General features: G+C 41.6%; 1 protein-coding gene across 3 annotated transcripts in view; it reads right to left on the bottom strand.

Annotated features, from left to right (window-relative positions):
- CHCHD6 (coiled-coil-helix-coiled-coil-helix domain containing 6) overlaps positions 1-22,011 on the bottom strand; it is a 109,261-nt gene that overhangs the window by 39,208 nt on the left and 48,042 nt on the right. For all 3 annotated transcript variants that reach the window (XM_050313027.1, XM_050313026.1, XM_050313028.1), the window contains one exon: positions 13,655-13,725. In XM_050313027.1, coding sequence (XP_050168984.1) covers positions 13,655-13,725 — 71 coding nt within the window. The remainder of the gene's footprint in view (positions 1-13,654; positions 13,726-22,011) is intronic.

Here is a 22,011-nt window from a genome sequence, read left to right on the forward strand (position 1 = left end):
AAAAGTTAAGACTTTTAAAATTAGGTTTTTTAAACTCGGCGATGTTAAATTGAAGGGCATTTTGCAATTTTCATACAGAGACCCGGAGGAGCAAAAAGGTACAGCATTACCAGAAACCAGCCTTCGTTCATCTGAGCTGAACAACACGGTACAATCATCTTAGAAATATCTAGAAATATGCTTGGGGTTGGCACTGTCAGCAGGGAGAGATTTAGGAATTGAACGTTGCTTTTGATCTGTTCCTTCACTGTCCCTCCTATGGCATCAGTCTTCACTGCCTAAGAGAAATATAAAGTTAGGACAGTACTGCAAAGTCTGTGGCCCTCTTCTTTAGGGGACCCCTTGGTGCCCAGCCCACAGGGCTATTTACAAGCCCCAGTGGTGAGTGAGAAGCCACAGACTGCTGCTGCCTAAAGCTGCCAGAGGCAAAGGATCAATCAGCATGGACAGGCATTGCCTAGAGAGAACCTAAATCAGCATTCATACATGCCACTTCCCATAACACAGGGAGGATTTATTTGCTACCACATACCCAAAATCATAGCATGAATATTTTCCTTTATTTCTTAAAAATAAGACCTCAAACTGTGGTTATGCATCAACTGCACCAGCTTCTCAGAACAGGTGTAGAAAAACTAACCAACCAATTGCAAAGATGGATAAGGTAATTATCAATGCAAGTTACTGCAGAGTCTGGGAGTACACAAGTTACCCACATCCAGCCGACTAATTCTGGTACCCATCTGGACTGGAAAGGGGTATCTGAACTGCTCTGGTAAGCAATTGCCTGAGGTGCTTTCCTCCTGGCACAGCAGTCACAACTCCTGCCCTGTCTGACTCACGGGGATGCCACTCTCCTGCTCACTTTAAGTCTCTTAACTTCAGGTTGCAACATTTGCACACAGGGGAAAGTGCAGCCCTATACACACAGACCAGATGTACCTTGCACGTGTCTGTCTGGCTTTACTCAAATGTACCTGAAAGAAAAAAGAATTAAACCAGCAGCATCCAACTACAAATATCTCTGTTGAGTGCAGTGACATACTGACTTCCAAAAGGACATGGACCTTAGTCAACTATCTCCCTTCACACTCAGCCCAGCTCAAGGCTGTTGGCACTAACTAATCTTTAGAAATTCTAAATTCATCTTCTGGGCATCCCACCACACTGCTGTTTATATCTCCTTGTTTGAGGGGTTTTATTATTTTTGAAGGAAAATGGTAAGGAAGAGATGAGGTTTGTATACAAGAAGAGCAGAAGACTTGTATGCTTTGACCTATCATCTAAAGTGGGTCACAGTTTTAAGGATAATATTCCACCAGCAAATGAGGCAGACAATTAGCTTCTGTCTAAAATAAAACAGGTTTGACTGCTACCACTACAACAGGCGCAAGAGGTTCATTGACACCAGCTAGAAAAAAAGGCAAGAGAGAAAGGCTGGGCTGGGAGGGGCTAGGACAATATCTGCAGACAGGGAAGTATGGGAGCAGAGGTCTGACAATACCTTGGAAATAAATAAATGCAGGACATACAGAATATGAAAGATTAAACAAAAAAGACACACTCTCATCATTTAAAGGAGGAGGAAAGGAGAAAGGATGACAGGTCAGAAAAAGGAAAAGACGAATCTAGAAGTAAAACTCATTAGCAGTGCCTCCCCCATCACATAGGAAAGAAACCTCTGCCTTGCCACTGTTCAACGCTACATACACATGAAATCTATGAAATTCAGAACTTCCTCTCCCCCTCCCACAGAGGGATTTAAATCAGGTCTTTGCCTGGAAAAGAAGAGAGAGGTTTCCTTAAAATTAAACAAAGGGCATCCTTCTCTCCGCTATCCCTCGAGGTAAGACAGAACGAGCACGATCTTGCTGCATTTTGACACCGAGAGTTACCAAATCCTCTCTATCACCGCGTATTCCCTTTACTTTATTTAATAAATGAAATCTCATCAACTTATCCTTCTTCTATTATCACTGCTGACATCAATCTGATAATATTGGCTTGGCGTGGAATCGTGCTATTATATGTCCTCTTGATATTTAATTTAAGAGAAACGTCTGCAGTGGGGTGAATATGTGAAGCAAGCTTTTTATTACTGGCAGCAGTAAGGACGCTGGGAGTGAATTAGACATTCATCTTAGTCAGGGCCAATCTAGTGGCTCAGAAGAGGTTTTCTTCTTAACCCTCTCCTAACTGTTCAATAGCGGCAGGTAACGGCTGCTTCAGTCAATAACTGCATTCATTTGTCTCGGCAAATTCATTCCTACACGGATATAAACCCCATGAAGAAGTCCTAAGCACCTGGGAGGTTAAAGCAAGGTTCTTTGACAATTTCCATCATAAGCGCTGCGCTAGTAGGAAAAGTGCTGGTCTAAATGTCCATCCATTAATCAAGAAGCAACACAGCTTCCAAAGACAAACACCCAAACTCATTGCAAAAAGCGATTAAGGGCATATCATCAGGACACAGACCCACAGACAGAAGGTTTCAAACACAGCAAAATGGCTACTGGTTAGTTGCTGCTGACAGGTTCCCTTTCAGGAAGAATTATGAATTCAGTATTGGAAAGTAAGAGAAAGCTGGAAGATGTCTGTGTATTTGCTGGTCCTTTCACCCAGTTGAAAAATCAGACTAGCCAAGCAGAGATACAACTCTAATGCTTTAGGACTTGGCAGCTCTTTAGACTAGTGCAAAATCAGTAACTCCACAGTAACACAACATCACTTGGCTTTACCGGAGAGAGTAATAAGTCCAGATGGAGTTAAGAGCAGGATCTTCTTTTTTACATTTTACTCCGAAAAACCATTTCAGCTGAGAAAAAGCCTGAGATAGAGACTGATGGTATTTAAACCTAGACAGTTTGATACCTCTGCTCAGAAACTGAAAACAAAGACAGGCAGGGTCCCTCATATAAGCCAACTTAGTAGCTGGCTCCAGTACACAGCTGTAAGCAGCAACCTAAATGGGGCAGAAACCTGGAATTTCCTGTGGGCTATCAAATCCAAAGACTGGATTAGCTTTCTGCTGCATTATTTGACTAAGACCAGTGTCAGAGCTAACTTGAGCAAACCACGTTAGTCACCACTGTTACTACAGTGCAGACAGGCCCAGAGATCAGCAACGAGGTACATGGGCAGCACTGTGAGCAAAACCCAGGGCACACAGCAGCACTTTCTGCATGTTGGGAAGGAATCAGAGACGTGTCATATAGTTGGTTGGTATGTTTATACATCCAGGGTCCATTACACACACTTCAGACTAAGCTCAGCGATGCTTTGGTCACATAAATGTGGCGTGCTGCCATGCTGCACTGTACATATATAAAACCCAGTAAGTGGTTAACTGACCTGTAAAACTGCATCCTCCCTTGGGTAGCAGTTGGTTTCTGATGGCTTCTCTAACATGTCAGAAAAATAACTCCAAACAGTCACAATACACAGCACATAGCATGGTTTCAATCCCTCTCATTATTGCATCCTTGACATTTACAGCAGAAAATTAAACACAATTGAAGCATTTCATTCACATATAACAAACTCATCAGTACAGAATAAACAGCCAGGCAAGTTAACTTTCAGCATAGGCTGCAGGATGCTGCACTATCACAAAGCAAACACTGTGGCCTCACACAACCTATGGGATTCCCTGATCCTGTATGTCAGCTTGATAACATGGCTTGAATGGAAGAGGGAAGAGTCATGTTGCAACCGTTTGGCAAGAGAAATAGGGATGGAAGAAGCTTAATAGATTATTCAAATGTCACTAAAAAAATCAGTAATGTTTAAGCTACATAACCTAGCACAGTGTAAACAAACTGCATGTCTCATGAGGCTAAACTAATGTGATCAGAAAGAAAATATTTCTGATCAGCCTCAAGAATTCACAACACTGCTCATCAAGCTTTGCCACTGACCTGAGTGGAACAGAAGGCTTGTAGAAGTAACATGCTGTCTAGAGCAAGAGGAGACAGACCAAGAGAAAAGGTGAAACCTCATAACAATTTTCACAAGAATAGGACCACTACCTCCAAATTTCAGCTGAAGCCATTGAATTCCTGTCTTTCTAAATCCTTCCCATATGCCTTGTCACACTGTCAGCAGCACAGTCCTGCACACCTGCAGTATTTCCCCTCTCTCCTTCTCCCCCTTGACAGCTGCATTTCAAAAACAGGTCACTCGATTCTTTTTTTCTGTCCCTTAATCATGGAAGTGACTAATGAATGCATATTTTAAAGTACTGTGAGTTTCTGGGTGACTCTGTGATCCTACAAAATTTGTCACTCAAGTACTTCCCAATCTCCATTCCTGTTTTGACAGCTTGTTGGAAGCTGCCACCCAATTCCCCACTGCAGCTCATACACTCACTGCACCTTTGTCCTTCCCAGGACAGATACCTCCTTTGCTTCCAATCACAGATACACAGAAGCTGTTCTGAAATCTTCCTCTGTGTAAGTAATTAGATTCTATCATCAAGAACAAAAGTTAACACGAATGTCCAAATCTCAAGTGTCAGCCACTTGCTGTGTCACTGCATTCAGCAAGAACAGCCTGCCCTAACCGCACTTTATTCATCAAACAAAAAAACCCAGAAAACCCAAACTCTAAAATACACAGACTGACATGGAAAATGACTAAAATTCAGCAGTTTTCTATAACAACCTCCAATTTTGGAAATCAACGACAACTTCTCCATTTCAGTGATGAAATTGATGCAAGGAGATGGTGTGACCCATCCAATGCTGGTTTCAACTTTCCATCTTACTTACTCCAATGCACAACAAATTCTTCTGCCCCCCTGCATGGTTTATCCTCATACACAAGTGGTCATTTCCCATTTGACCAATGGGTCATGCTAAAAGAATTTGACTTCTACTTCTCGTGTTTTGCCAAGTGCAGTTTCAAACAAATTTAACTGGTTTCCTTAGCACCCCATACACTGTAGGCCCTGGGGTACTGGTGGTGGGCTCTGGGGTCTCCAGGGGAGCAGAAGGGTAGCAATATGCAAAAAAACTGTACCAAACTACATAAAATTAAATGGCCCTTGTCCTACTGAACCTGCAAATGCAATAACTAATCATCCCTATTAGCATTCTATATGGCAGATGACAAGTGGTTTGGAATAATAAGAGACTTTTCCCCACAAGTGGGTAATTCCAGTGTACATTTGGATGTAAATTCTATACTGATTATGATGGTAGAATACAGAGTTATGAGAAACTGCCAGTTTGGAAGATGAAAGGAAAAATACTGCCTCTTCCTTCACTTGCCAACAGATACAGAAGTTAACAGAACTGGATCTCCTGCCCACAAAGCCATGCACCATTTTTTCCCAGAGATGCCAAGCTACTAAAAGTTGACTAGCAAAGATGAAGAACCTAAAGTTAGCAGCAAAACGGTCTCTGGAAGCCAAGCAGGAATGAGTCAGAATCTTGTTGCTGGAAGGAGTCCTCTGATTCAGAAAGGAAGCTGGCTCAGCTCCCACAAGGCAGAAAAGCAATATAGCAAGCAATAACTGAATCTGAAAACAACACACAGCCCAACAAGTGACCCGAATAGGGATTTTCTTTCTTCAGATAAAAACATCATCTAAAAACTGGTTAAGATCTCAGGTCAGGAAGGGAAGGTCTGCAGCCTACAGAAGGTATGTAGCACAGGCCCTAAGAATATATGGGTTGTGGTAGGGCTATAAGGTCTGGGAGTTAGCTGGGAAACTGCTGGTCTCCTAAACTCCTCCCCAAAAAGTATTCTAAAGAAAGTAATTGAAGATGTGATATGCTGATTTCATATAACCACAAGACATAAGGGACAGCAGGTTCAGTAAATTTCTCCTATGTGAGATGATCTCGTAATGATGTCAGACTGCTCACAAAATGTTCTTTTTAAAAGAAAACCCTGACCACTCATTTGAACTGCAGTTACTTTTTCAAAATGCCACTAAACACTGCATTAGGTTCCCACAGTTTACTCCACACTACACAAAGGGCTACCAGTGATGGACAGACATACAAGTCCATTAGTATATTCTGCACTGACAGAATGGTATATCCTGCTAAAGACATCAAAACAAATTTTGAGAGGAGAATAAAGCTGCCAGTGTTAAAGTTCAGGTGGGATCTGAAGCTAAGCATTCACCTTATTAAAAAAAATCCCCTTGCTTCTGCCCACGTGCTCTAGTCTTCAAAACCACAGTGCCCCCTTTTACCGTGCTGAGCAATTTGCTGAGCACTGACTCAGCAAAGATCCCCATTAAGCACCTACTCATCCCTCAGAGAACATCAATAATGGTGCTTTCAAAGAACACACACACCGAGTCTTTAAGTATATTTGCGGGGGGAGGTTGGAATTTTGTTTGTTTGTTTTTATATACTGTAATTTCAAGAAGTCCTCAGAAAATTGAAAACATCCTTATAGAAAATAAATAGATGACATGGTTTTAAGTTTGGAGATGAGCACATGAAATGTCTCAGGTGAAGTGAGCCCATGCCTTCTGATGCTGCCTCATTGTGCTGTTGGTGGCAACTCACAGCACAACACTGACTCATTCTGTCCAAAGAAATAATGTTCATCCCTGAACAAGAAGCTCCTGCCTTCCAAATGCCAGTTTTTTGGGTCAAATTAGTTACAGTTGTAGTTGGCATGGTATGTGTATGTCCTAGACGTGCAAGCAAGAGACACTTCCAGGACTAACAAGAAAAATAGAAGTATAGAAAGAAAGAAACCCAGCAAGGTTCTCTCACAATAGGCTGAGTGCTCCATAACCTATTTTATCAGAGTAACTTCATAAACTATCAAAATCACACCAAATAAATAATAAAATCAAGTCATCAAAGCCTGATCCAACGGCAGAGATGGTTTTTCTCTCCCTTTAGAAGAGAGAAAAGGACTTCAGTCTCTCATCAGCTCAACATCAAACATCACCAACTTCCTCTGTGCAGATGGATCACCAGGATGGAAGGTGCCACAGCTGTTCTGACAAAGTCCTCACTTCCTCAGAAGACAGAAATTCAGAATCTCTGACCTACATAAGAAACAATTTCCCAAATTTTTCCCACTGGTACTTGCCTTTGGTGTCTTCTGTCATTCCTCCATCACTCCAGGAGGAAACTCTGACTCAACAGTAAGGACACAGCGTGTATAATCCAGAATCAGGAGTACAATTACTGTTCAAAATAGCAACATTGCCCTTGAAATCAGTTGCTACTGAATTAATGACCAGATTGTTAGAGTGTTACCTCAACTTTGCCTTAGGCTGCTAATTAGCAAACGAGTCATTAATTCACTGGTAACAAGTGGTTTCTCAGGCATTATTGCTTCTGACATCTTTAATTCACCACTCTTCTTGGAAGGCTTCCCCAGACAACTTTATCCTCAGTCCTCTTCAAGCCAGCCTCATGCTATTACCACCAGCACACTATACAACACACACACTGAAGACAGAGGCAGAAAAACACAACAGGAATAGGCTAAGTTGGGTCATTAATTAATAATCATGATACCTTACCCAACTAAAGCCAAGTGGAAGGGAGTCCAAAGGCACAAGAAGTTCTGGATTTTGATGTGTGTCTGTCATTACACGTAAATACACAATAAAAATACCATGAAACTTGGAGAAACCTAGCTTCCACCCTGGTACACATTGGAATATGCAATTCCCAACCTGAGGGCAGAGATCTGCTTTTATTTTCACTTCATTCTCCACGATAAAGAACTCTGAGCTGAAATATTTCATGTCCTCTGATGCACAAAGTATGTCTGAGGTTTGTTTTAACAGCTGCACAAATATCCGTGCTTTTGAAAACAATCTGAATTTGGCCTGCCAACAAACCCTGATCTAGGAGCTTTATAAAAGCAACATTACTACAGAAAACAAGTGCTTTCCATGTAAAAATCAATAGCAAAAGAAACATCCTTAACAGACTACATGGAGTCTTTGGCACCTCTTCCTTTGCTATTCCAGTCGTTACTATTCAGGTCTTATTTTATACCCACGTTCTACCAATGTACTGTTGAAGAAATGCTCCTGCAGTTTTGAAGAGACATCAGTTTTTCAGCACTAATAGAACTGCAATTTCAGTTCATTGGACTCATTTATTAGTCATGTCTCATCACGCATGAGAGGAAAGACAATACTGTGAACACTAGATTAGAACATCATTTTACTAACTGGGTAAAATGAAAATCTTATTTAGAAGCAGAATCCTAGTAACTGAACTTCAGAAAGAAGATTCAACAGCTTGGATAAAGTATACAATCTAATAAATTTTCAAGATTTAAAATTTGGCTCAAAGAAGAATAATCTGGTCCAACTGGAGCATTTACCCAGATCCACTGCACACATTCAGTTTCTATTACCAAATATCATATTCCTAAACCAGTAGGAGAATATACCTTGCTAGGAAATCAATGCACTCCTGCAAGCAATTGCTTAACAAAAGGCCATCCAGAATTCACAAGGAAAATGTTTACATGCTAAGGTAATGTGTGAAAAACTTTGTGAAGTAGAACTAAAAATGATCAGAAACTTTTTCTGCCAGTAAAATGCACACCATGTAAAATGAGACAAAGTCAAAATTCACCCGCATACTTTTACCCTCTTGTGAAATACCTTTGAGGAAACTCATGCATTATAATCTCTTGCAGCAATATTCCAATTTCCTACTAAGAGCAACTTTATAAAAGTGAGAAACAGAAAAGCTTTTACTAATAATTCATCTCTTCGTTTAAAGATTATGAAACAGACTCGGTGCAGACAGAAGAAGGAACAAGACAAACCAAGCACTAAAGGGAAGAACAGGACTGGGATGGAGCCAAATAATTTTGGTGAAGGTAACATCGTTGCAGGGCACAAAAGCACTATGTTGAGATAAGGCTGTGGAGGATCTTCCAGCAATAATCAGTCTCTCATTCCCGAAAACTCTTAAATCCCTATTGCAGAGGCTCTTAATTTCAACATTAAATTAATCATTTATCTAATCTAATGATGGGAGAAATCCCAGAGCAATTTTGTTTAAAAATTGTGATGTCTTTACCCTTTTCCTTGGGCTTTACAACTGTCCATATAATGACTATTTCAGAGCTTGACTCCTGGGCACAGTCCTTTGTTGAAATACCCAAGGTCTCATGGTAGATTTCAAGATTAACAAACTCAAGTATCACCACAGAACCATTTTATAAACTTTCCAGATGTACATAAACAAAAACTTAGTTTCTCCAGGCCCCAGTTAGTGTTGCCATTATAATTAAGGGGCCATCAACCTCAAAAACTTGTGCAATTCAATAAAATCTTCATTTCCATGAGTACTGAAAGCAAGCCATAAATTCCCTGCTCCCACCAGATGATCCATCTATGGACTTTCTTCCCCTACCCTCACTGAGTCTGTGTGGTTTTTCTACCCCACAGTTCAGCCCAGGAGGATACTTACTACTTACCGGTTTCTCTAACGTAATCACCTTAAAGACTCATGTCCATTAAGTTTAAAGATCTTAGGACCATCAAATGAAACTCTTAGATAGTAAGTCCCATATGGAGTAAATCTCTTTGGCAGTTTCTCCATTGGAAAGCTGCCTTGGATTCCAGGCTGATCCCCATCAGGATAAGACACCGACTTTATGCACTCCCTGATAACAGCACAAAGGATATGCAGCCCTCTCAGCACAACATGCAAACACAGTCATCAGTAAGCAGCTTCAGAAACAGTTCTGCAAACTATAAGGAGATCTCAGAGGGAAACTCAGCTTCAGAACAATTTTATCTTTTAACAGCTTCCTAATCCCCTCACCCCTTTCCTGCAGCTTTACCTTTCAGAGACACACCCCCACCCAGGCCAATTCTTGCATCCAAAATTAATAACTACAAAAATAATAAAAAAATAATAATAAAAAACCCCAAACGTGATAAGACAACCTTCACAAAGGAAAAGAAATAATTTATTTTTTTTACAGAAAACAGCGTTTTGGGGATAAATCTGGAGTGCTGCACTAAGCCATAACCTCTTTACTGATGTTTTTTCCTTCCCCTTAACAGATTCAGGGACTGTAATAACATTTAATCCTCAGAAGCTAATCTAAATGTAACACTCAAAAGAAGACAAAGACAACGCAACAGAAAAAAAATTTGGCCACTGCCTTTTGGGAGTGCTGCTTTATCCCTGGAGCGAGCGCATTAATAGAGCTTGGAATGAAATGCCATTTTATTCTCTGTAGCAGGGAGGGGATTAGCAAGTTGTCTTCTCTAAACCCAGTCTGAGTCATGGCTCTATGAACACTGAGAAAAGGATGTGGAACGAAGGGAAGAGCGGGGAGCACTGGCTTTTTATTTACACGTTGTTTCCTTTGTGGGTGGTTACTGATGTGCACAGTTTGCTAAACAGGGAAAGAAGAGGGGAAAAAAGTTCTAAGTCCCCTGACTTTTAATTCTGTTGGTTAACAAAAGAGAAAAATAATAATGCACCAATTATAACGACATCATTGAGACAACACGTCCGTGGCAACTGTCCAATTCATCACAGCATGTAAGCAACAAGGGCAAGTTGCTTAAGGTGCTGAAAGCTGTGCTCAGTGGTATCTTGTTGCTAGGATCTTCTTCAGGAAAGGAAAAAAAAAAAACAGGTTGGGCAGAGCCCAGAACAAAGGAGAAGGAGACACTGTGGTAGGAGAAATGTGGAGACAGGAGTAGCCTGGGTTCAGGTGAAGAGATGAGGAACAAAGTCCATTGCACAAGTCAGGCCACGCAGGCATCAAGCCTTGAAGTGGAAACCAAGAGCTAATGACTGTGTCAGGGATTTAACATGAGGCTCAGCACTAAGTACTTCACTTCTGTTTCTGTAGAAAGGGCGATAGGAAGGTTTACTTGCCTACCTCATAGGCATGCTGTGAAGGGTCACTGGTGGAAAGCTTGTACAATATTCCTAAATCCTACAATGCTTGAGAAACACTAAGGAGAGGAAATAGTCCTTGGGACACATGACCACTTGTGCAGAGTTGTAAGTGTTGATAAAAGAATCACAAAAGTCACTAAATGCCAAGAAAACACCGGGGGTTTGTTTCAGATGTTTCTTTCTTTGCTTCAACATGGACTATGAAAAACAGGGCACTCTCTGTGGAAATAGCCCCAGCCCTATTTCACTCTTCTTTCATCAGCTCCACTGATACACAATAGCAGAAGAGAACAAATACAGGGTAGATTGGTCTCACAAGGCACAGACACCAGGTCTTCACAGTGGAACAGGGATAATACAAGATAGGGAAGAGACACTGTGTGAAGGAGATGAACTCTCCTCTGCAGATGGAGAAAGTGCCACTCCTAGTTTCCTTTCCTTAAGAAGCTGTTGTAGTCCAGCACTAGAAGCAGGCAGACCTGTACTTCATTCATACTTTGGCTGTATTCCCATTCCTGTAATTTTGCTGGAGTGTCAGTTTATTCCTGCCAACCAAAATACTAGATCTGCATAAATCAGTCTAACCTATCTTAACACCTACTGTGCTTGCATGTCTACTACAAAAGCACAAAACAGGATGAGCAAAACTTCCACTGAAGACACAGGATCTTGTCATTTATTACCATAAACAGGCTGCAGAAAGACTTGAATGTACAGTGCCAAACAAGAGAACCTCACAACACACAGACGGCAAGTCCTACCAGCTGAGCACGGACAGCAGTGTAGGAAGGAAGCTTCCCTGACCCTGTTCCTTATCATGACCCACATGTGAGGCACACATGCTCTTTAAGAGTGTTTGTACAGCGTGTTGCACATCAAGGCAACGATCCTGAGAAGGGTTACTGCATGCTGCTCTGAGAAACACATACACCACAGGCTGATGGGGTCAAGCAATGATTCTTCCTGTATGTACAGTTATCAAAGGACATTATCAATCCCAGATTGTGCACTCCAATGCCCAGCTCAGTGCAATCCTGGGTACTGCTGGCAACTTCTGCTGTAAAGAAATAGAATGTATGATGTTCACCTTCACCCTCAGTTTCACTACTGCCACACAGTTTGTCCCTTCAAGACACCCCAGCCACATTTTCTTTTCACAACAAATTCACATTAGGGCAGGTGTCTCTTTTTGCTGCAAAGAAGACAGCCCAAGGAATCTGTCCCTTTCTGATGGATCAAGCTCATACTGCCATCAAATAGAAGAGCATTGTACAGTAAGGCCAGAAGCCAGGGACTGCCAAGTGATAAAGGTTCAAAGAAAAGGGGTAGAAACCCCTAAGAGACCATAAACACATTCTCTGAATCTCAAAAGAATTCATTAGCATTTGTGCTGGTGTGAGCCACTAACCCTTATGAGAAATGGTTGCATTCCTGAGTTTCTTACATTACCAGTCTTCATCTCCACAAAAAACGAAAAGGCCAAATGAAACCAAAACATCATGAACCCAACTTAGGACTACTATAAAAAACAGGTTAGTTACAGTCTGTAATAGTAAGTAAAGAACATAGTCCCAGGTCTCAATTGCTTCCTTTACCAAGTCACAAAAATAAATCCCCACTATACATAGTTCCAACAATTGATGACACATCTGCAGAAGCAAGTCCAAGAAAAGACTGAACTGATCAAAGACTGTCAGAACTTTTTGTGCTATGAATTTTCTAAATTTTATTTAAAAGAAGAATTTAGAATTCTACTATGGAAAACAGCATGGAAATGCAGGCAATGTGTTAGCTGCCTTGTTTTGGCTTCTTTAGCAACTTATTGCTTGACTGTCCAAACAAAAATGTGAAATTACAACAGGTTATGTGATGCTTTGGCAGCCAAACATAATTTTAAATAAAGACAGCACAATATAGTGCACATCCCACTAACATATTCATCACTACTATATTATCTATTTATGCAATTAAGTATTGTACAGTCTGGATTGGACCCAACCGGACTACATATGCTGCTGCTCCAGTTTACTGCATGTTGGCCAACTGTTTACCCAACTGAGATCTGAGTGCTGCTCTTCACAGTGTAATTGCTTTAGTCTCATTAATATTAAAGAATTATAGAAAATATTTTTTCTTCGACAGCTGTTATATAGCTTATTGTTCCACATGCACTGACAGTACTGGTAAATACAAAAACTGAATTTAACACTAAATATGACAAAAAGACAACATTAAAGGTCCACTAATTGTGCCAAGGCCAATAGAAAAGGCCAGAAAAATCACTGCACACATTCTGAGAAAGGATTAATAATGACTACAACTCCAGTTTGATTGAAACTTCCAGGGCTAAGATTTAGACTGTTTACCTTTTTCTTCCCTGGACACTGAAAGCTTTCAAAGTGGTGCCATTCTTCCTACTCCCATGCACCTGCCCAGTGCTGCAATGTGTATGTTAAATCCACCAGGTCAAAGTTTAAACAGATTAGACATGTTCCACTGCTATTTTGAAAACCCTACTGAATATTCCTATTTAATATTAATTTTCAAAGCCCATTTCTTCCCCTTAATTCTTCCTTGCAAGATCTAATAACTTCATAGTAAACTCTGTCAAGCTTGGCACAGAAAGAGAAGATGGTAGCTTATGCTTCCTCAGCCCTCTCAATACGTGACACGAGGTAACTTCACTCTCCATTTATGGGAATATCCAGAGGCTACACACAAAGCATTATGAAATGCAACTGGAACTGCTGAAAAGAACAAAAATGGCTCCTCACTTTATCCACTCCTCTGCCTTGGCGGCTGCCTCCTGGTACTGCTCGGATGTCAGCTTGTAGATCTCTGCATTCTGAAACAAAGAATAGAATGCTCAGCTCTAAAAATTAAAGGCATCTCAGATCTTATCCCGTCACAAAGTTATCTTCTATAATTAATAATGATTTCCAACAACAAACAGCATATTCAGTTCAAAGAACACAAAAAAAAATGCTTAAGAGTCGATTTTATTTTCAGCAAAATGCATCACGGCCACAACACATCCATTCCAAGCTTCAGCTTTCTGAAAGGAAAGAGAGGGAAAAGGTCGCAAACAATCAACGAGCAGCTCTGGTTATTCCATGCAACCACAAAAAAACCAAGGTGTTTCCAGCACCCAGTTATTTTGTGTTTGTTCTCTTCTTTCATTAATTACTGTGAAGGATCTTGTAAGTTACTGACATGCAAGTATCAAAATTGGCTGCTAGCGCTGGAAAATCCATTTTACATTTCAGTGCTTCTACTTACATTACTTATTCTTTAAAAGAAAATTATGCAGCCTGTTTCCCTTTTAACAACACAGGGAGGCATATCAGGTATCAGTTAAGGTGCTGCCAAACAGAGTCTTGAGTGTCTTGCTGCAGGGCTTAAGAGGTTTGCATTAAATTCTCCTGAACTTGCACAGAAAGAATTTTAGCTCACAACTCCTTGCTCGCTGAATGTGGAGGATGAATTCCTCCTCTTGGCTGCACTTAGGAGCTTCCCAAGCACGAACAGCAGGAGGGAATGGCTGCACACCCCCAGTGACTGCACTACAAGGTCTTGTGTCACTAAACCACTGGGAGAGCTGCTTTAAGCAAAGCCTCTGGACTCCGTAGGCAATTGCCTCACTCAAAGTTCACCCGCAAGGCTCTCAGTCTGAAAAGGCACGAGCAGAAAATACGCAATAATCAATCAAAAAACCTGACAAAATGGTATTGAAAGCGAGGACAGCTATTCATTTAGGGCCGGTTCTAGCTGCTACCTCGTCTCTCCCCAAATTTGGTCATTTTATATAGAATACTATTCTTGCCCTCCTTCATTTATTTTCCCGTAAATGCAGCTGTGGTCCCGCGCATGAATGAGACACATACTGTTCAGTGGCTGGAAAAAGGAAAGGACAGATATAACTCAAGTTCTATTAGTGGTTCTGCCACTTGTGCAATCTTGGGCAAGTCACCATTTTCCATCTGCAAGTGAGGGATAACAGCTGCCTGTATCTCTGAAGTTGTGTGAAGCTCAGCTAATTGGAAGGTTTATACAGGTTTTCAGAGCTTGGGCTTCAAGGTGCTATATTTAAGCTCTTTATCTCTGGCGCCTGAATTTATGTCACATACCAAAAAAAACCACAGAACAGATTTTGCTTTTCCAAACTTTGACCTAGGAGACAAATTTAAACTGAGAAATCATGGGCGACTAACCACTTCAAAATGCATTTTGCCTGTAAATTATCATTAATGTTTTTGTTTACTTGTTACATAATGGTCAAACTTCTACGCTATTAAATCCATTTTTCTCTTTCCTATATTGAAAAGTTCAGCTTTTAATGGTGCCTTTTTCTCTGGCCTGTAAACAGACCTCATGACTTTCAGCTCCCTGCTGTTACTTATTCACACATGAAACCACAAGACCTGTGCTTCATTAATTAAATTTGCCATTAAAAATTAAATAATGTGAATAAGTAGATGTAAGCGTTATCTCCACTGGGCTTCATAGGTCTCACCGTTTCTCCAATTACTACCCAAGCAATTTTCATATTTCATACTGTCTGATTTCTCAAAGGGACTGGATCTGAAAGATCAAAATGAGAGAAACTAGGAAAAAGAGAAAGCAAGGTAGCAAAATTAAACATTTTTCAGGCAATAGGAAGTAGCCCCGTCAGATACTATTAGCCTGCAGCACTCTGCAGTGAAACAGCAGCAGGAGAGGAAAACAGGAACAAATATGTTGTACGTGAGACCCAGCATGAGGTTGTGTTTAACCCACCTAAAGAAAGGAAAAATAGCCAACAGAATCATTTGTTGGTTGTACTGTCGATTAAAGCGGTTGTGGCACAACCTTGCCTAGTTTATTAGAGAGAGTTCAACTGCCCAGCACTGCAGTCAGGCTCATCTTCAACAACATCAGCTACAAACACAGACAGAAATAGCCAGGAAACAAACCCGTGGTTTAGTTCTGGATCCTAACGCTGCTAAAAGCAGGAAAGTGAGAGTCTGAATGGAGAGGCAAGAATCTCGGTAAGGGGAAGGAGGAAAGACCTGGCTTCAAAGCAATCACAAGGCACATGGCATCATGCAAAGATTGAGGAGGGGCACAGAAAATCTTCAACCTGCAGATAAAGCTGCTGTGTTTAAAAAATGAAAAGGAAATATCTTTGCATGTGCTTCAACTGGGCCTTTTGCCTTTGGATTAGACCTCTCTGCCACCTTCTTTCCCTCCCTCCTCATCAAAAACACTAAAAACCAATGAAACAGTATTTCCAATGCTATGAATCAGCATCTTTAAATTCTTCCCCAAGTAATAAAAACAAGGGGTTACCATTTAAATCTGAGTTTGTTCAACAAGCAGACTATAATTAAACAGGTTTTCCTCAGTCTTTAGGTCCTTTCCTACCCTTAGGAAAGCCGACTGCCTTTTGTCCTAAACACTAAATGAGCAACAAATGGGCTAACTGGGCAAGAGAAGGGGCTTTCAGCATGGGCACAGTCACAGCGGGTTCTCTGATTTGGGGTTACTACTTACAGAGGATAATTTTCCAAGTATCCTCATCTATACGACTTCAAAGGCAAGATCTGCTTCATTTTCACAATTTTAACTAAAATACTATGGCAGGAGATAAGGTTCCAGTGACCTACAACAATCTAGGCCTTTATAATAAGGTTGCAAACGAGAAACCAAGCCAGGAACCACCTGAGCACTTCCCTGAACTTCAGCAGAGCCACCTCCATACAAGGGCTATTCAGCAGGATCAAGGTGTGGTATTTGCACTTGAAACAAAGTCTGAGCTGTCCGTAGTCTTAGTGAAGTCCTTTATCTTCATAAAACGATATTCAGTGGCACAGTAAAAGAGAGAACATTCCACACAAAATTACAAGACATCAATGCTGCTTTTAATTTACTTTCACAATATTTGATGCTTGAGATAAAATGGCAGCTCACAAAGAAAAAGTTGAACATGAGACCTCAACTATTATTAAATAAAGCTCCTGGCAGTCTTAGTTGCAGAAATAAGTTTAAAAACATGACCAAAGGACACCATAAGGGCTCAAATAACAAAAGACACAGAAAGAATGAATGAACCACCTAAAATGTTTCACTTCTCTCAATAAAGCTGAGCCTTAGGGGAGTCAACTTCACAACATCAGAGCTTTGTCATATGGGGAGAGAGCTCTCCAGAGAGGACAAACAAACTAAACAAAGAAATGTTAGTTTGAAAGATTTTTCCCTGCTATTAAATGATGGTTCGTAGCAAATAATAAAAACACCAAGAAGTTATAAAAATACATAACTAGAGCCTAAAGTGCAACAGAACCATTTTTCTTTACCCTACTGCTTTTCTACAACAGATTTGCTGCTATACCCTTGTTCCCCACTCTTCCCAAAACACCCTTGTGCTAAAAATTCCCCTTCAAAAGGGAATCAGTTTTAAAACTCAGAGCTAAATTTGGAGTAATTTTAATTCAGCATTCCTCCTTGGCTGCAAACACGCAGAGAAACCTCAACACTCACTACTACACCCTCGCTACACTGCCCAGGCCCTTTCCAGAACATATAGCAAAGAAAGTAAGAAAACAATATAGCAGAAGACTGAGTTCTCAGGGTTATTTCAGGAGGGAAAGTAATTGAAGCATAAAGAAAAAACCCTGCCAGCTTATTCTCACACTGACATTAAACCACATTCCTTACAACTTCAGTAAAACATGAGCTACTTGCAGTAACATGTAAAGCAGAAAACCAAGAAACACAAGCATGAGGAACTAGAAAATAATCAGATTTTAGATGAAATTCTTTGTGAACATCAAGCAGCAGCATTAAAAACTTGACACGGGGACAAAGATTTCTCCATCAGGTTCAGTCTGGGTCAATAGATCAGAAGGCGTCTGGATTAAAAAACAACAAAACTCAACTACCATCACCCCAGCTATCTTGAGATATTTTGACACCTCAGAGTACAGAAGCTTGTCAGTGGTCACAGTGTTTAAAGATACAAAGAGGATTAACAGCTGTTGAAATGCTGCCAGCCTAGATGAATGCCAGCGATAGCTCTGATTAATCGGAGCAGGGCAGCGGAGGCCTTGACAAATGCTGCAGACGACAGCCGGGGGATTAGATGGTACAATCTGCCTCACACCTGACAGACGTGTTGCTTCGATCCCCGCTCCTCACATCCATGCTCGCCAGCTTCCAGCAAACGTCCCTCCGCAAGCCCCACTGGAGCCGAAAGCAGCACGAGAGGCAGTGCTGTGAGTGGGAGAATCCACGGCGTGCCCCACGAGGAGGAAACACCACGAGTTTGGGAAAGAGGTAAGGAAAGCAGAGATTACTTCTCATGTATCAAATGCCAACTGGGAGACATTCAAATTCCTGCTTCCAGCTGCTTCTGAAGCCAGAAATAAGACCCCATGCTATCCTGATCAAGCAGCACAACTGCCGCCTGCCCACACGAGCCTGGGGACGGGGAACACGCACGTGCCCTGGGTGCAGCTGCTGCCACGAGGAGCAGCAGGAAGCTACAGAGGAACACTGGTCGGTGCCAGCCTTGGGAACTGCCTTTGTCCCCAGCAGTGCCCAGGGGAAGCAAAGGTACACCCAGGTTCCCCACACCTCGCCGGGTCGCCGGTTTGCACGCGCTATAAATCAGGCTGTTCGTTCTCATCACTCAGAAGTCTCATGCAAATGGCTCCTAACACGTTTGAAAAATTACCCCATCCACCTGCATCCCTCCCGCAGGTACAGAGGCAGATGAGCTGAACTGATCTGTTCACTGGACGACCCTTTGGATCTGCTAAAATCAACCCACACAATCAATCACTGCTATCAACTTCGGTCCAAAACAGGGAGTTTGGGAATTTCACAACACACTGCAAGAAACAATCTCTTCACCTCCTGAGCTCGCTCCTCCAGAGTTCCTGCTCAGCCCATTTGTTGGTATCAGCCAGCATTTAGTTCAAAGAGATCATTCACATTCCTGCCTTCCTATCAAGTGCACACACGTGTAGAAGCCAATTAACAAGGAAGAGAAACATGCACATAAAGCATACCACGAGAGCATAGAAGTTAAGGGTTAAACTGCTGTTTGGAATTTCATATGCCTTTTTTTCTCAAAAGACAACAAAAGAAAGATGCAAGCAACTACAAACAGCTTGCTGATATAGAAAAAAAATAGGATTTTTTTTTCCAGCCAAAGCCAACTTCTAAACACAGCTCTGTTGTTTGCTGTTCATGTGTGGGTTCATCCACTCCTCCCGCTGAGACCAATAATGAAATGAGAGCATTGAATTTGTGTCATTCTATTCTTTCCTTCGGCAATAAGCTGTGAGATCATAAATTTTGGATTAAGATTCAGAAAAAGCATAAAGAGAACAGTGTCCACAGTAACAACACAGGCAAGTTAAACTAGTCATGGGCAGAAGTACATTCCTCTTTGAACAGATCTTCTCATGACTGCAATATTATCTTGAGTTGAAAGTAAAATATTAATTCTGTAGCATATCTAGAAAGCTCTTCAAAGATAAAATCCCACTGAATACCACTCTCCACAAAGCTTGAGGAAGGCAGAGCTGGGAAGAAGGACCATGACTGAGTCTATCCTGCAGGTAACAAACCACGCACAAAAAGGTTAAGCTAAAGCCTCTAAAGCACACAGTGACTCAAACAAAGCTACACATCCCAGGACTTCCCAGGTCCCACACAGAGATACTCCACCCAGATGAAAATAGGTTTACAGACCCAGACTGATATTCCACACCAGAGTCAGACTGTCTTGATGAAGGTACCCTGGGCAGAGTCCAATTAAAACAGGTATCCCACAGCAAGACGCTATTTGGGACTTTTCTCAAAAGCTTCATGTGCCTCACTGGAAACATGCAGAAAAACCTCGTGTTATCTTCAAGTCAGAAAATAGCCAGCAAAAAAGAAATTATTTCTACATAGGCATTTAAAAGGGGAAAAAAGAGAAAAAAGAAAAAGCATTTATAGGAGGTTGCTTTAAAGCACACCATTCTGAAAGACTACAAATAAAGCATTAGTAATTCTTTAAACACAAAATCTAGAAAGTAAAAGCACCTTCAAAGAGAAAGGCCATAAAATGCCAGTAGGCAATTTGGGCTTTCTGACAAGGACAGCAACAGCATTGTGAAAGGCCCAGATTAATGCCAAAACTGTTGTAGGAGAGTATCACACTCACTCTCCTCCTAGCTGGGAGTTTAACATCAGAGAGAGAAATCTAAGGTGAGGAATTCACAGTAAATGCCCAAATCAATTATGCCTGACAAGTGCAGGTAAACAGCCTTCCCAGGCATTGATTAAACATCAAGAGTTTTCAGCATCTGCTTCAGAGAAGTCCCACACCTGGTTGACCTGCACAGATAACGTGGTGCCCGTGGCATTAAGGGCACGGCACCACCTGCTAAACCCCTGTGCCTGTGCTGGGCAGCTGCACAGCCAGTCCTGCAGTGATACCTGGGTCCTACCAGCAGATCCACCACACAGCCAGGACGGACTCTGAGATCACAGGACACTGCCTCTAACTACTGGGCACTGTCCAAGAGAGAGAGGCAGGAGCACAGAGAATCAATGCTAAGGCAAGGGGAGAACAGAAAAAGAAGGGAATTGCCAGAATATCAAGAGTGCTAAGGAATGCAGCTGAAAGTTTCACTCAAAGGATGACCAGCACTTCCAAGGGGAAAAAACCACCAAACAAAATTGGCAGCCATCAAGCACTTGTCATACATTAAAAAAAGATACTAAGTACATTCCCCTGTCAGGCCTGTCACAGCAGCTTATTTTGGGAAGGGAGGAACATTATAGTTAAGGTTTGATGCCGTCATGCCAAAGCTGGTATTTGACAGAGCCTCCAACAAAACTCCCACCACCTCGGACAAGCATGCTGCAGCTAAAACCTGGCTTTCTCTGCTGAGAATATCCCTAAGTTCCATTTATAAACTGCAGCAGCTGGCCCAGTTAACAGTTCCTGTCTCAATTAAAAAAAAAAAAAAAAGTTAAACCCATGACCCCATCCTTTCACATAACAGGTAGCTAAGGAATGTAATACACTGGATTCCCAGAGGAAGACAGAATAGGAGGGACCCAAGGTAGCAGCATGTACAAGAGGACTGGAGAACACTGAAGAAAATGCATCACGTTCATACACTTGCATGGGAAAGGAACTGCAAGGAAGAGAGTCACTGTAAGAAACAAAAAAACCCACTGAAAAACAGAAGTAAGCCAAAGCCTGGAAGTTCCACCCCCTCCCGGGGTTTTTCCTCTACCCCCTACTACAAATTATTCTCCATGTGCAGTTTCCAGTAAATCAAGCTTTGTGAAATAACCCCGACATGTGCAGGGCTGAGAACCAGCCAACAAGCAATGATGAGATGTCCCTGGAATGATTAAGGAAAACGCAGACATCTCTCAGGTTACAAGGAAGCCTGTTGTACTCTCCCCTTGGTGCATATGCAATGCTGCAAGCACTGTTCTGAAACCTCTGATATTCAAAGGCTCATTTGGTTGACAAGGAGCCTGTGGATTCGTGGACAGATTGTCACACAAACTGTCAGGTTTTTAGAGAGACTATCAGACCTTTCTTTGCCTACGTTATGGAGCACATCAAAGACACAGAAGATGAACCAGACGCAGACTGCACAGATCTGACAGAATGGTGGGTGTACATATTCAGAATACTGTACTGCTGGGGGGGGAGGCTTAATGTGAATAATCAGGGGCTGAAAGTTCCAGAAATGTGACAGTTTTTGGCAGCGATTCCCATCTTTGCATTTATTTATCGAAGGGAGAAAAACTGCCATACTAGAGGCAAACTTGGAAGAGGAAGAAAAATTGTACCAGCAGCAATTTATTTTGCCACTATACTTTTTCTTTATTATTATTACTCCCAGAGCATTTTCTGAAGATATTTGTATTTTCAGTCAAGGTTCTCTCACCGTGCTTGCAGGCTCTCTTCTCATTTTCTCCTATAGGAGAGGCTGGTTTAATGATTACAGCCAAAAAGACCGCTAGGACTTCACAGGTCACTGTACACGGTTAATGACACAGACAAATCCGTATTTTCAGAAGTGCCTGCTGGCTCACAGTTCTGTCTGGAGATGCTCAGGAGCTCATTATT

This window comes from Myiozetetes cayanensis, unplaced genomic scaffold (genome assembly GCF_022539395.1).
Source record: "Myiozetetes cayanensis isolate MyiCay16 unplaced genomic scaffold, myiCay2020 scf18, whole genome shotgun sequence".
Lineage (NCBI taxonomy): Eukaryota > Metazoa > Chordata > Aves > Passeriformes > Tyrannidae > Myiozetetes > Myiozetetes cayanensis.